Source organism: Pseudochaenichthys georgianus, chromosome 17, assembly GCF_902827115.2.
Source record: "Pseudochaenichthys georgianus chromosome 17, fPseGeo1.2, whole genome shotgun sequence".
Taxonomy (NCBI): Eukaryota; Metazoa; Chordata; class Actinopteri; order Perciformes; family Channichthyidae; genus Pseudochaenichthys; species Pseudochaenichthys georgianus.
Genome location: NC_047519.1, coordinates 42,365,799 through 42,379,520, shown reverse-complemented (window position 1 = coordinate 42,379,520; position 13,722 = coordinate 42,365,799). Strand labels below are relative to the sequence as shown.

The 13,722-nt window shown below is 38.8% G+C and overlaps 1 protein-coding gene across 1 annotated transcript; it reads right to left on the bottom strand.

Moving 5' to 3' along the window:
• Nucleotides 1-842: 842 nt before the first annotated feature.
• On the bottom strand, nucleotides 843-8,560 carry LOC117462833 (GTPase IMAP family member 9-like). Its single transcript, XM_034105176.2, has 2 exons — nucleotides 8,491-8,560; nucleotides 843-2,886 (listed from the first exon to the last, which is right to left on the bottom strand). Exons 1-2 carry the CDS (start codon nucleotides 8,513-8,515, stop codon nucleotides 1,754-1,756), a joined length of 1,158 nt encoding a protein of 385 aa, XP_033961067.1. The 5' UTR covers nucleotides 8,516-8,560; the 3' UTR covers nucleotides 843-1,753.
• Between the last annotated feature and the right edge of the window lie 5,162 nt (nucleotides 8,561-13,722).

Genomic DNA, 13,722 nt, shown 5'->3' with positions numbered 1-13,722 from the left:
CTTGGTTATAACCAGGGAACGCCTTGAAATCCCCCTCTCAGAGCCGGTTTGTGAAGTATTGAGAGAACAATGTTGGATATTTTTCAATCATTCTACTGGTCTAGTGTTACAAACTGCAGCATTTTATTAAATGGGTGGCAGTGGCTCTGTCTGTAGTGCCTTGGAATTGGGACAGAAACGTCAACGGTTCACTTCCTGCACAAGTGCCCATGAGCAAGCCATTAAATGACTTACACCATTTAATTTAATCGTTTAATTACATCAAGTTTTGTTAATACATTTTGGTTCTGTCATGTTTCTGAAATAAGTTGAAAATACTTTTCACCTTTAGATAAATGCTCTTCTCTAAAAAGTCAAACATTTTTCCTCAAACCCTTATCATGCTTAAAACAAAGATAAATAGTTCCATGATAACTTATCCCTTTAGATACATGTGTTGATGCAAACTGCTTGGCTGTGTTTTCAGAAGATGTGTCATGCTACCAACACATGTATTTACCAGATGTTCCTTAAAGTACCTCTCCAAAGCTGTAGTGATTTGTTGTCCAAACCAATTAAAAAGTTAAGTTATTATTGAGATAATTAAGGAGTTTAAGGTATTTTCTGGATATAAAGATCAATAATGGAAAATCCTTCAAGTTACCTCAATTTAAAACGCTCAGATTTAGCACACATTCATTTCCAGTTTGTTTTTAATGGGCTCAGGCATTATTTCTTATTTTTTATGATGACATGACATTTTTTTATTTAGATCCAGTTGTGAATAATACTGTGATTTCTATTAAGATAGACCCTTAAAACCCTCTTTAATTAAACAACAAAAGCACATAGCACACTCAATGTGAAGTCAACCGTCTTTTATTATGGCACATTATTGATCACCTGATGTTTGTCTTTACACATTAAGATGTGTTCCAACCTTTTCATATTGAATTACAAAATTCATTGCATACATACATTTTAACCTTTCATTTTACAAAAGCCAACATTACGTCAGTTACAGGAAAGCCAAAGAAAAGGTATCCGTATAACATTTTAAAAGCATTAATTCATGATAATTCTACTTTTTTCTTGTAAAAGCAAAAGCTATCGAAGAACAAATTCAATTCAATTCAAAACCTTTATTTATCCAGGTAAAATCCCATTGAGATCAATGATCTCTTTTTCAAGGGAGACCTGCAGCAGTAGGTTCCACAAGAAGACATAAAAACATAAACAACAGAACAACAAAAAGACATCATATGGAAAAATGTACAGGGATTACAATTTACATATCTAACCACATGTACAGGTACCAACAGCATCTGATTGAGTAGCATCCAACCAAGCTTTAAAAACATTTAGTGGTACTAGCTTGGTAATTTTCCATTCTTTTTGCAGACTGTTCCATGTTAGTGGAGCTGCACATCTAAAACCTTTCTTCCCTAAGACAGTCCTAGCACTTGGCACATTTAATAAAACCACAGCATGCGATCTCAGGCAATACGTACTTTCAATTCGCCGAGAGATCAGGGAGCAGATAGAAGATGGTATATCCAACATGGCTTTGTAGATGAAGTTTGTAAATGAGTTTACATTACATTATAGTTAAGAATGGTAACATCTTGGTTCTTGACAATCTGTGCCCCTGATAATATTTAATTGCAACTCACCACTGAAATAACTGATATTACTATAAATCACATCAAACAACAACATCTGCAAGGTGACTGAAGATCAACAAGGAGGTATTCCAGAGGGTCAGACTGTATCATCAACGCCAAAAAAACAAAGATTTCACACCTTGTGCCACAGCGGAAAAAAGGTCGTCAAACCATGAAGCGTTGTCCTCTGCATCCTTCCTGGCCCTCCTTCCCTCCTCTTCTCTCATTCCCCTCTTTTCCTCCTCCATTTCCCTTTTATGAGCTTCTCTCACCCTTTCCCCCTCTTCTTTTATTCTGCTCCTCTCCTCCTCTGTTGATCTTTTGCTAGCTTCTCTCAGCCTTTCCTCCTCTTCTCTTAATATCCTCATCCCCTCCTCCATTTCTTTTTTGCTGGCTGCTTTTTGCTTTTCCTGCTTTTCTCTTTTTCTCCTCATCTCCTCCTCCATTTCTCTTTCACGAGCTTCTATCTGCCTTTCGGACCTCTCCCTATACTCATTGATTTTTTGTAATTGTTCCTCATTCTTTTTATCTAATCTCTTTTTAATTTCCTCTTCCTTTTTGCGTATTTCCTCTTCTCTCTCTTCAAGGATTCTCTGTTTTTCCTCTTCTAGCTCCCTCTCTGCCTCCTGGAACATTTCATTAGTGTAATGGCTTCCTCCGTTCTTCTCTGTTATATTTCTGATCTTGTCGAGCAGCTCTCTGACCTGAGAACGATCCTTCAGGTTATTATTGAAGACGTGGCACTGCCCGTTACATCTGGCCACAAGTTCCTGTAGCTCTTCACTTTCCTTCAAGAACTCTTCAATAGTTTGGTCTTCAAGCAGATCTCCGTGGGTAAAGATAACCATGCTGTATCTGTCTGCTTGCTCTCCAAAGATTTCCTGAATCTTCTGCACTGTCTGTTTTTCTTCATTTGTGAATCTGCCCAGTCTGATGACGACCAGGAAGACATGGGGTCCAGGAGCAGCAAAAGCAACGCTCTTACCAACATCTTTTCTGGTTTTCTCTTCATCAATCTTGGTGTCAAACAGACCTGGAGTGTCAATAACCTTAACTCTTTGTCCATCAACCCCACCAAAGGCATTAGAACAGTTTACAGTCATGGATTTAGCAGAGAACTTTGATTCAAAGTGCTTTTTTCCCAGAATGGTGTTTCCTGTGGCGCTCTTTCCAACTCCGGTCTTCCCCACCAACACAATCCGGAATACCTCGTTATTGTATGTGTTTGATTTTGATCGGAGGTCTGAAAAAAATGAAGAAATATTTAGCAATCTAGGTATTTATAAAATGGTTCAACTACCACATGAACAATGTTGACAGTGAGGGGGGTGGGCTCAAGATGGTTTAATAATCTAAAACATGTCTAGGAGCTATGTCATTCAATTGATAGTTTTCCTTTATTCATGTAGATGCTATTGGCACCTGACGTATTAAAATGACGTGTTATAGCAGAAAGGTTAGTATAGCGTATTTCTGGTATATTCATTTTAATGTCATCTAATATGTGTGGTTTTATATATTCCTGTGTGTTGAATTTGAAGGGACAAAGTACATTTTTTCCTCTTAATTATAGAGAAGTTTTTTATATATTCCTGAAACAATGTCCCCTTTTTAGTAAAAGTAGAGCGCAATAGTCTTTTCTTCCACTTTTATGTAATCAAAAGGTTTTTTTTTTTGGCTATTTGTGAGTAGGTAAGGTGCAGTGCAATCTGTGATTTCTGCCGTGAGTAAAAAGATTACCCGTGGATGAGTATTTTTCAGAAAGTCAGTAGAAGAGGCATGGGAGTCTCTTTGCTAATCATCAATGGTATTTGCAAATTAACAGTAGATGTACCCATGTTAATTGAATTGGTAAGAGATCAGAGGAACTCCAAGAGAGGGGCTTCCTCAGACCTAATACAATTAAAGTCTTGTTAGTTAGTGGTTCATATCCAGCATGTATTAGCTAAGAAACGATAACAATGTTGGTGCGTAGCTGCATATGGGAAAATGTATGTGCGCTCCTGTGCAGACGTTAGTTAATTGGATAATTCATATCCTGCAAGACTCCTAGAGAGGCCATGGGATAATGGTCGTTCTGAATTTATCAATACATGTATTTCTGTTAAGTGAGCTAACTTCGAGGTTAGAGGATGTCGTGCGTGCTAAATTGCCACAACATGTTGGAGTAATTGGCTTAAATATATGTGTGTGCTTAATTACTCTGTATCAAGTAGGAGCAGGTTTCATGGCAGGAAACATCCTTATTTAGACACACACGCACAAACACACACACACACGCACTGTAAGGAGAGGGAGCGAATCAGATGGAGTCAACGGCTGCTGAGTCATTGCCTAGAGTCCCGCCCAGAAGTGAAACCGACCAATGGAAAACTGCCAACTCACTGGCTAGCTCGCCCAGAAATGAAACCGACCAATGGAAAACTGCCAACTCACTGGCTTGCTCGCCCAGAAGTGAACTCGCCAATAACAAATAGCTAAGGAGAAGCATCCGACACAACCCCTCCCACAGAATTTGTATTTAAGCTATAACATTCTTATGCTCTGCACTCTCTTCCTGACTGACTGTCGTGGTACGTATATCACACGGTGGTAGGAATTGAGCCCGGAGCACTCTGTATTTGGTACTGTTGCAGAGTCTTCTGTATTGTGTATTGTTATTTTCTACCAGTAAAACAGATTATTGTTTAACTTCTATCCTGGTGCTTTGAGTTCCTTCTTTTGTAAATTTGACTAGCTCATCATCATCAGTCATCAAGGGACGGTGCGGAGCAGAGGTGAACCTTCCATATGGGCATAGATATGTCTCATAATTATTTGTGTGAACATAAAAATAATTTGTGTGTAAATATGTGATTTGTAAATGTAAAACACCATCCACAAATGCATTTAAAATATTTGCAAACTCACAAGTACATTTGCAAGTGTAAAACGGATCTGCAAATACGCAAAATATTTTCACAAATAACAAAATATCTGTGAATATCTCTTTAACATTTACAACTTTCGATCAAAAATGCGCTTGCGGATCTCAAATCTCTGCTCGTGGATCTCACATTTCTGCTTGTGGATCGTCTTTTTACACACACGGAATTTTGAGACATATTTTCCGCCGGTCTCCGCTAAAATGTACTCGTGTCACTCGGTTATTTTCGGAAACCACGTGATTGACCGCTGATGACGACATTTCCGCATGATTTCAAAGTAAGAGCATGATGGTTTGTTTAATGCTCTGTTTTTTATGTTCACACAAATAATTATGAGACATATCTATGCCCATACTTCCACCACCGCCATTGGGTGGTGCTCCAACACACCATAGAAAGCATTTATTAGGTGGTGATAAAGGTAGTGGGTCTGCCAATCATGATGAACACAAATACTGGAAATTAAAATGAAAATAAATGGTAATCTTGCCTGGATGTTTGACTTCTTAACTGCCTGTGTACAACCTGAACTGACATGGTGCAGCAGTGGCCTCTAGCTGTACGTTTATTTTAATGAGAAAACATTTTTGACAAATAGTCACTACAACATGTTTAGTTTCTATCTTTCATACTTCTACAAATTAAGCACATTTTGGGCCTAAAAAAACTTTTAAGTATATAAGTTGCCTTTAGTTATAATCATGAGCCCAAACAAACTTCTGACTGGCTACCCCTAAATATGTAGTCTTGTGCAACCCTGTCTCCTAAAAATTACGTTCCCACAGAACTAAACTGCATTCTCAATTACGTTTAGCAAGAAACTTATTTTCTCCCACGTTACGTTCGTTATAAACGTATCTCAAATACGTTTATTTTCTACATATCTTCTAGAAATATATTTTCTCCCACGTTACGTTTCTTATGAACGTATCTTAAATACGTTTATTTTCTACATATCTTTTCCATTTATTGTCTTGCTTATAATAATGATAATAGTCATTTATAAATATCATTTTAGAGCACACCTTTGAAATCGACAATCGGGCTCGATATATGGTTAAATTAAAATCAGATCCCTATAAAGTATATTCATTACTCGTTATTCTCTACTAATAGCTAATTAAAAACTGTATAATGGCTATTTTGCACATCCCTTTCAAGATTTCAAAATTGTTTAAGGTGTATTGATCATACACAACTTGGGTCGCAGGTTCCTCAACAGAGCATTACAAGACATCTATCAATATGTGTGTACTGTATACCTCCACCATTAAGTTGTCATATTCTGCACATTTCTTATTCTATCTATATACATAAGAGTATAATTAATGTGTATAATATAAGTTAAATGAAGTGCTTCAACATAGTTAACATTGCAGGAAAGCAATACATTAGACGTTAAGTACTTTGTCAGGCTTAATATATCTATCTGTAGATAGATACCCCCAAAGCTTTTTTCTTATTTGAAAGAAGACCTTAACCTAAAGTATTCTTTAATGTGTTAATAAAGGTTAATTCGTTTTTCTTTTTCTGTTTTACATATCCTCCTATTAATTTCTTTGTACATCCGGCACTAAACTGTTTTATTGTAGAGATCACTTACAGTATCTTCTTGACTTTTTATATTCTATATTTCTATCATTGACCTTCTACTTTCCCCCTATGAAAGTATGTACTCTTAATATTTTTTTCATCAAATAACATTATTCAACAAAAATAATTCAATAACGTGCTTTAACCACTAGGCGGTGCACACAAGGTACACAGCATACTCATAACTTTGAATTATTAGTGTAGGACACTTATGTATGTATAACATCTGAAGATGTGTAGTTTTATTCATTCATGTCTGTATGCAATTTACTCGGCGCGAGTTTGGGGACTTTTCATTGTGAACGTGACGTATCAGTAATGCATGACGCAGCAGACCCAACGTTTCGTTGCTCTGATTGGCTGTAGGTCTATTCAAATTGCATTCGGAGGCATTTTGATCTGACCGCGGCCGCGCTGATATTATAACGGCAGATAATTTTCACACCTTTAGTGTATAACACTCCCCCACTACTTAGACTATTCCTTGCACCCCTCTAGCATAAGCCCGAATGGTCTCAACCATATTGCGTCAGTAACGTGCACTTGTTGTTACAGCAGGACACCACCGGTAGATTTTCGCAATCCGTGTTCTCAACATGCTTACTTTAACATAATTTGTCATGGTCGGGCTAAGGTAGGGCTAAGCCATTTCTTGGTATGGCTGTAGCCTACCCCAGCCATACCCTGGCGCCGCCACTGCTCATCAGGGCTCTATAAATAAAGAACTACGGCAGATGTGTAATATTTAATGCAGCCGAACCGTGTATTACAATGTCGTTATGTGATGACTTCCAAAGAGAAAAGCAAGAACACTCTGAATTAGGTATTATTTTATTTTTCGTTTTCGGATATCATATCTTATTAACACCATATCCCAGCGTGCATTGCGGCTAAAACATCCAATAAACGAGCTTCAAGCTGAGGATCTTGGGTAATCAGTTCGGTGGGTTTGTGGTGTGTATCGCTCGAAATGTCCCGTCTGTTTGACTTTATTTATGGCTAAAAAGCGCAAGATTATAGAATTAAACGAATAAATAAAAACAAGGATAATTATGTGTTATTGTTGAGTAAATAACAGTGTGTTATTTAGAAAAGAATAACAAATTAGAAGGAAAAGATAAAAATACAGATTTCAGTATTTTGAGGCTCTTAGCCCCATTTATTTTCCTCACAGACGGGAAAAAAGTCAGACATTATACGATTTAAAATAAAAACAAATAAATAAAAAGATAAAACACTGGCATGTAATTTACGTTAGAATAAGAATTAGGTTTTGAATAATAGATGAGAGTAAAATCTACGTCACTTTACAGCCCCGCCCACTTTTGGGGAAACCAACGCTGTCATTTGAACGGTGATCAAGCCTGAAGCCACAGAGATCTCCTGTTACTGTCCTTTCTTCTTAGAGGAAGTACAGAAACACGTAACTCTGGATTTGTTGTAATGTTTGAGGAGCAATAAACGACACAGTAGCTTTTTGTCATGTTAAAACTATTATTTTCTGCCTCGCTCATGAGAGCAACAGCTGGCGAAATTACAGCCTCGCCTACTGATTTTAATTTAACCATATATCAAGCCCGATTCTCGATTTCAAATGTGTGATCTAAAATTGATATTGATATACTTTATTAATCCCCGTGGGGAAATTGTTTCTCTGCATTTGACCCATCCTAGTGTTGGGAGCAGTGTGCTGCCATTTTGAACGGCGCCCGGGGAGCAGTGTAGGGAACGGTGCCTTGCTCAGGGACACCTCGGTACACCTCGGTAGCACTTGGTCTTGCCGGGACTTGAACTGGTGACCTTCCAGTTGCCAAGCCAAGTCCCTATGGACTCCGCTACCACCGCCCAAAAAATGATATTTATAAATGATTATTATCATTATTATAAGCAAGACAACAAATGGCAAAGATATGTAGAAAATAAACGTATTTGAGATACGTTCATAACAAACGTAACGTGGGAGAAAATATGTTTCTAGAAGATATGTAAAAAATAAACGTATTTGAGATACGTTCATAACGAACGTAACGTGGGAGAAAATACGTTTCTAGCTAAACGTAATTGAGAATGCAGTTTAGTTCTGTGGGAACGTAATTTTTAGGAGACAGGGTTGTCTTGTGAAGAATGTAATGCAAGCAAGTAAAAGCAGTGTCGCATTCGCAAAATCAACCAGGCTCTTAAAATGCTTGGAATATAAGAAATATACATTTTGTATTAACTGTTTTGATCTGTTCATTATTAGGAAATATATCAAGCTACATATCCATCTATGAATATCTATTTAGATAAATTGCAATCATCATTAACAATAAAATGTATTCACTTACCATTTCGGGCAAATTTGCTGGCCATAGTTGGTTCTGGAGGGAGGAGCTGGTCTGCTGCTGAGCTGAGGAAGTGAAGTTAGTCTGCAACATCACTTCCTTAAATACAGACTGCATGCAGCTAACCACACCCACACACTGCTGACATCACAGTCTGAAGTTCAGCTCCAGTGGGATGATTTATAGATTGAAAAGTATAAATCCTTCCCTTAATAAACAGAACAAGGGGAAATACAGCCTCATGTGTTCAGATTTTTTTTAATTGAACAGATTATATATTTTAAATATAAGCCCTCAATGCTCTTTACATACACATTTACCCATTCACACACATTCATAGAGGCAGAGGCTGCCATGCAAGGTGCTCAGGGAGACTAACATTCACACACACTCACACACGCTGGCCATACCAATGTGTGGTTAAGTATCTTGCCCAAGGTCCCATGGACATGTAGAGACATGTACATTTTATTTAGAGTTTGACTGCACCTTCAGCAGTCTGCAGCTCTCAAAGTGTTTTAAAAGAAACATGGACAGTTGGCTTCAGCATTCGGCATAATCGTGATTTAATCTAATCTGGCTTCATATTATTAAAAGCAACACGAGCATCAACCCGACGCAGTCCGCCATTGTTGTGGTTGTGAGCGGCTGGGAACACAACTGGGACTAAAAAGGAGAACCAGTTCAGAACCAGAAAAGCACGGAGCTAGAACTGGTTTAGTGGGAAGGGGCATGGATGTGTTTAAACTGCCATCTCTTTCCCCGTTAGGTTTTCACGTTCATGTGATATGATTTTATTGCACTTCTTATTCAGGGTCTCAAATGATTGACACCGTTATATTTCCCATTAGAATGTATTTTCCTTTCACTTTTAGATAACTGCCCTCAGTTAACCCTGCTCTCCCTCCCTTCAACATTTACAATAAATGCCCTCTGTTCTTCTAAATCCCACAACAACCTGCAGACTGTAGTCAGCACTTTGAACTGTAGCTTTCAGTCTCTGTTCATGACAGAATGTCATATTATGCTGCAATCACAATCTTGGAAACTTTCAAAACCTTCAGCAGGGCTTTGAAATAAACAAGTTGTGTTTCACTTCCTTTGGAATGTACACCGTTGAATCCTCATACAAACTTCCCCCATTCTCGCAATGGTGGTTCAAGTGGAGTTCTTCCCAGCTTCAGTCTTCCCCTACATCACAATCCTGAGCACCTCATGATTGTTTTTGATATTAGAAATGTCAATGCACAAATGGGATTTATTTTCAGACACTGACACACAGTCTGATTCAGGATATAGCATAATCAGTGGCGTAACAAGGTTGTGATTGGCCCCAGTGATAATATTGTTTTGGGGCCCATCACCCCAGATATAAGCGCACGCTGATGCGCTCACACACGCACGGACATACACAACCACTCAGAAGCACCACATGTAGGCTATCAACAACAGCCTGCCCTGGCCTCAGACCACCACAGACTGACAACGGCACAGCGAACTAAGAAGAGGATTCCCCCTGTTTCCTTGATGTTGGTCTCTGGGGAATGGGCCGGTAGGCCTACATAGACCAGTTGCTATAATATAGCTTTTGATCTTGACGTCAGGGGGTCTCAATAGCGCCATAGAGTCCCCTATCGGTTGGGGCCCTTGGGGGAACTGTTGGACCACCACCGGGTACAGCCAAATCCAGCCTCTCCTACTGACTGGCTGGAGAAGAAGGTCGCACAGCCACGGCCACGGATACAGCTTCACTTGTGGAGCTAGATGGCAATGATGGTGGTGAGGCAGGTGAGCTATCCTTTGCCTCCGGCACCGGCTGCCGCTGCACGTCAGCATTGCTAATGATAGCGCTCGATTTCGAGGACGATATATGACACAAAAAACGGTCTAATTTTGTCTGTTTAGCTGTTACATCTCCTTGTTCTCTCTTTTTCTTTCTCTTTTGAGCGCCGCTCTTGTGCTTTGGTTTTCTGTACATTATGAATGCAAGCTATTAGATTTAATATAATATTTTATAATGCTGCCGAACTTGCTGCTGCTAGCTACAGTACAGTACTGGTTGATTAAACGGTTCGCTCGTCACGCAAGGTATCACATGACATGAAAGGGAGCAAGTTCATTGGACAGACAAATTACAAATTAATTTAGGTTGCTTGGTTACTTTGAAGACTGCGTGAACCGGTCAATGCCATTGGGGCATGGGCCCCTGGCCGTCTCTGGGCTCCGGTGCGTTGCACCGTCGATAGTTACGCCACTGAGCATAATTGAGATTAAACTGACCATCTTCATTTATGTACTTGGATGTCTTTCCCCTCTAGGCTATCACGTTCATGTGATATGATTTTATTCAACCTCTTATTTAGGGACTCAAATGATTGACACCCTTACATTTCCCATTAGAATGTATTTTCCTTTCACTTTTAGATAACTGCCCTCAGTAAACCCTGCTCCCCCTTCCCTTCAGCATTTACAAGAAATGCCCCCTGTTCTTCTAAATGCAACAAAAATGTGCAGACTGTAGTCAGCACTTTGAATTGCAGCTCAAGTGGAGCTCTTACTAGCTTCAGTCTTCCCCACCATCACATCCGGAGCACTTCACCATTCTACGTATCTGTTATCTGACGAGAAGGTTGAAAAGATAAACTATTTATAAAAATTGGAATTTTTGAAATTTCAATGCAAAAGTAGGATTTATGTTCAGACACATATTCCAGGTTAATGCAATTTCAGAAGCTACTTTTAATTGACTGATCCACACTTTTACAACAGCCTGATCTTTGTCAAAGTGGTTTTAAAAGAAAATGGAAAGGCTGGCTAGAGTCAAATAGTCAAAAAATCTGCCCCTATCGTCTATTCCTTGACCTCTGTGTGAAACGTCACGGGGTTAAGGAATAGTGGATAGGAGAATTCAAAACGATTTAGGAGAAGAGACTGCGGTGCTTTGAGAATCCGACTGCACTTTCAATATACGACGTATTTATGATGCGCCAGCGGACGTCATGAATGTGCGTCTGCTGCTGTGGGGAAACTCTTTTTTCATACAGCGGACCACATGGATGTATAATAAGAACGACGGACTACTGTAAACACATCTAGAGACTTTGCACCGTGCTCTGATGCTGTTCTTTTATGCTTTATGAACGTGGACAACAGAGAGACAAATATTTTTCATGAACGAGGTTGTAATTGAAATAAAAAAGGAAAGTGGCTCGTCATCCTCACCCTTTGGTCCACATTAATACAAATGATCCCAATATGTATGATGTTATGAAAAGATCTTTAAATAAATACAAATGTATTTATTATAAACGTTAGTCCTTAACATCTATCACTGTGTAAATAACCATTAAACATGTTTTAAAAGTTGAACAAACCCCACAAAGCTCAGTAAAGACTGTGAAATGTTGACTTTATTTGATCATTTCAGTAAAAACTAACGTTCATATTTCTCTTTTTGATTATAAAACTGATGACCGTTCAAAACAAAGCACTTTGGCAAGTTGCCACCTACCTTTTAAAATGCTTAATAAGCACCGTAACTTTCATGATATCATTTCTCGGTCATAATCGGTTGTTTCCGGGAACGGCCGAATGTTGTGTCACGGGAAATTACGGCCGCAAGGCATTGTGGGGCAGCATTTTCTCCTTTCCTTTCGTAAAGCAAGGTCCAATGTTACCTAAGCTAAAGCAGGTTATAACCATAGACTGTATATATACATGGACGTCACCCATAGGATTCTGCAGAGTTGCCGTGAAGCCCTTAGTAGGCGGAGTTGGCCACTAACGGCTCGACAGTGACGTCAGAGTTCAACTCCCGCCTGCTCCAAATAAGGGCAAAGATGCGGGACCTCCTGCCACCGAGCTGGAGCTAGCTGAAGCTACCAAGCTAAGCTAACATGCTCCCCATCTGCACACTGCCATCGCATTTTACGTTTGTAAGGTAAGCGGACATGAAACTATTCAGCAAAACTATAAATAATAATCTAAGTTATTGAGTTTTTAGCATAATACTTCAGAATCTTAAAATCCCTTAACGTTTTATGCAATTGTGCTAAATTCAACACTGGAATCAAGCAAATATTAATATGTTTGCATGACATTAGTTATTTATATTTTTATATCACTTAACTATACGTTTAATACATTTAAGTCAAGCTAAGGTACATATGATGGTAGCTAGTTAGTGCTCTTACCTGTGAGGCCTCCTCCAAACAGCATAATAACCAGACTGTATCATTACAACTAAGTACCAGTTCTAGATCCTTGACTTTAGACAAACAATTCAAAAGACAACATGTATTTAAAGACCAATCTTTATTTGAATGTGCCTCTTAACCTGGGATATTAGTTATACAGTAATAGTATTGACAATCTAAAAAAACTGAGCAACTCAACAGTCAACTTTATATTTCTTATTGTCTAATCATTTATTATTTTCATTTCCCCCCTCTCATATTCAGTGTGGACGGATTGAGATAGCGTGGTGTCCAGAGAGCTGCTGAGACTTCAGGGAGAAACCTCCGTGTGATGGACGTCCTGTCTGTTGGTTTGGAGAGGACTGAGGGTCTTTCCTCTGCGAGGAGGACCAGGCCTGATGGAGGAGGACCAGGTCTGATGGAGGAGCCCATGCTGGGCAAAGCTGATACCAACTGCACAGGCCTAGTCTGTCACTTTATTTGACTAAATGTGTTTACTTATACATTTAATAGGTTTACACCTTCTGTCCATACTGTATGTGCTTTTTATTTAAAACATGTTTGATTAAGTTTTGGTTCACATTTCAATAATTTGTATTTGTATCCTTTCGTCCATTATTCTTACTGAAAATGTTAGATCACACATTCACATCTGACTGAAGATTTATTTATTTGTGATGTTGCAAACTCTGCGGTACAAGGCACAAGTGATGTGAAGCTCATAAAGCGAGGCAAATAGAAATAATCAGCTGATGGAGTGTAGATGTGGATGTGTAGATGTGGAAATAGATGCATCCCATCAGCTGACTGTTTTTACAATAAAAGTAGTTTCTTAGTGTACTGGTCTTAAAATCTCATAACATCAGCTTTTAATGTTCCTCTTGGATGTTCTTCTTGACCCTCAGAGAAGGAGAAAATGTCGTGTCTTTCAGGCATGTCCTTTCCTAACAAAAATGACAGGATACATAAAACATATTATTGCAGAACAAGTGTGTTATTTATGAAAGCGGTGTGTGTTTGTGTGTTTAGGGGCTATAGA

Coding starts and splice junctions, on each gene's coding strand:
- LOC117462833 (XM_034105176.2), bottom strand. CDS start 8,515: ATGGCCAGCAAATTTGCCCGAAATG. Junction 2,887..8,490: donor CAGCAAATTTGCCCGAAATG/GTAAGTGAATAC, acceptor CATTTTTTTCAG/ACCTCCGATCAAAATCAAAC.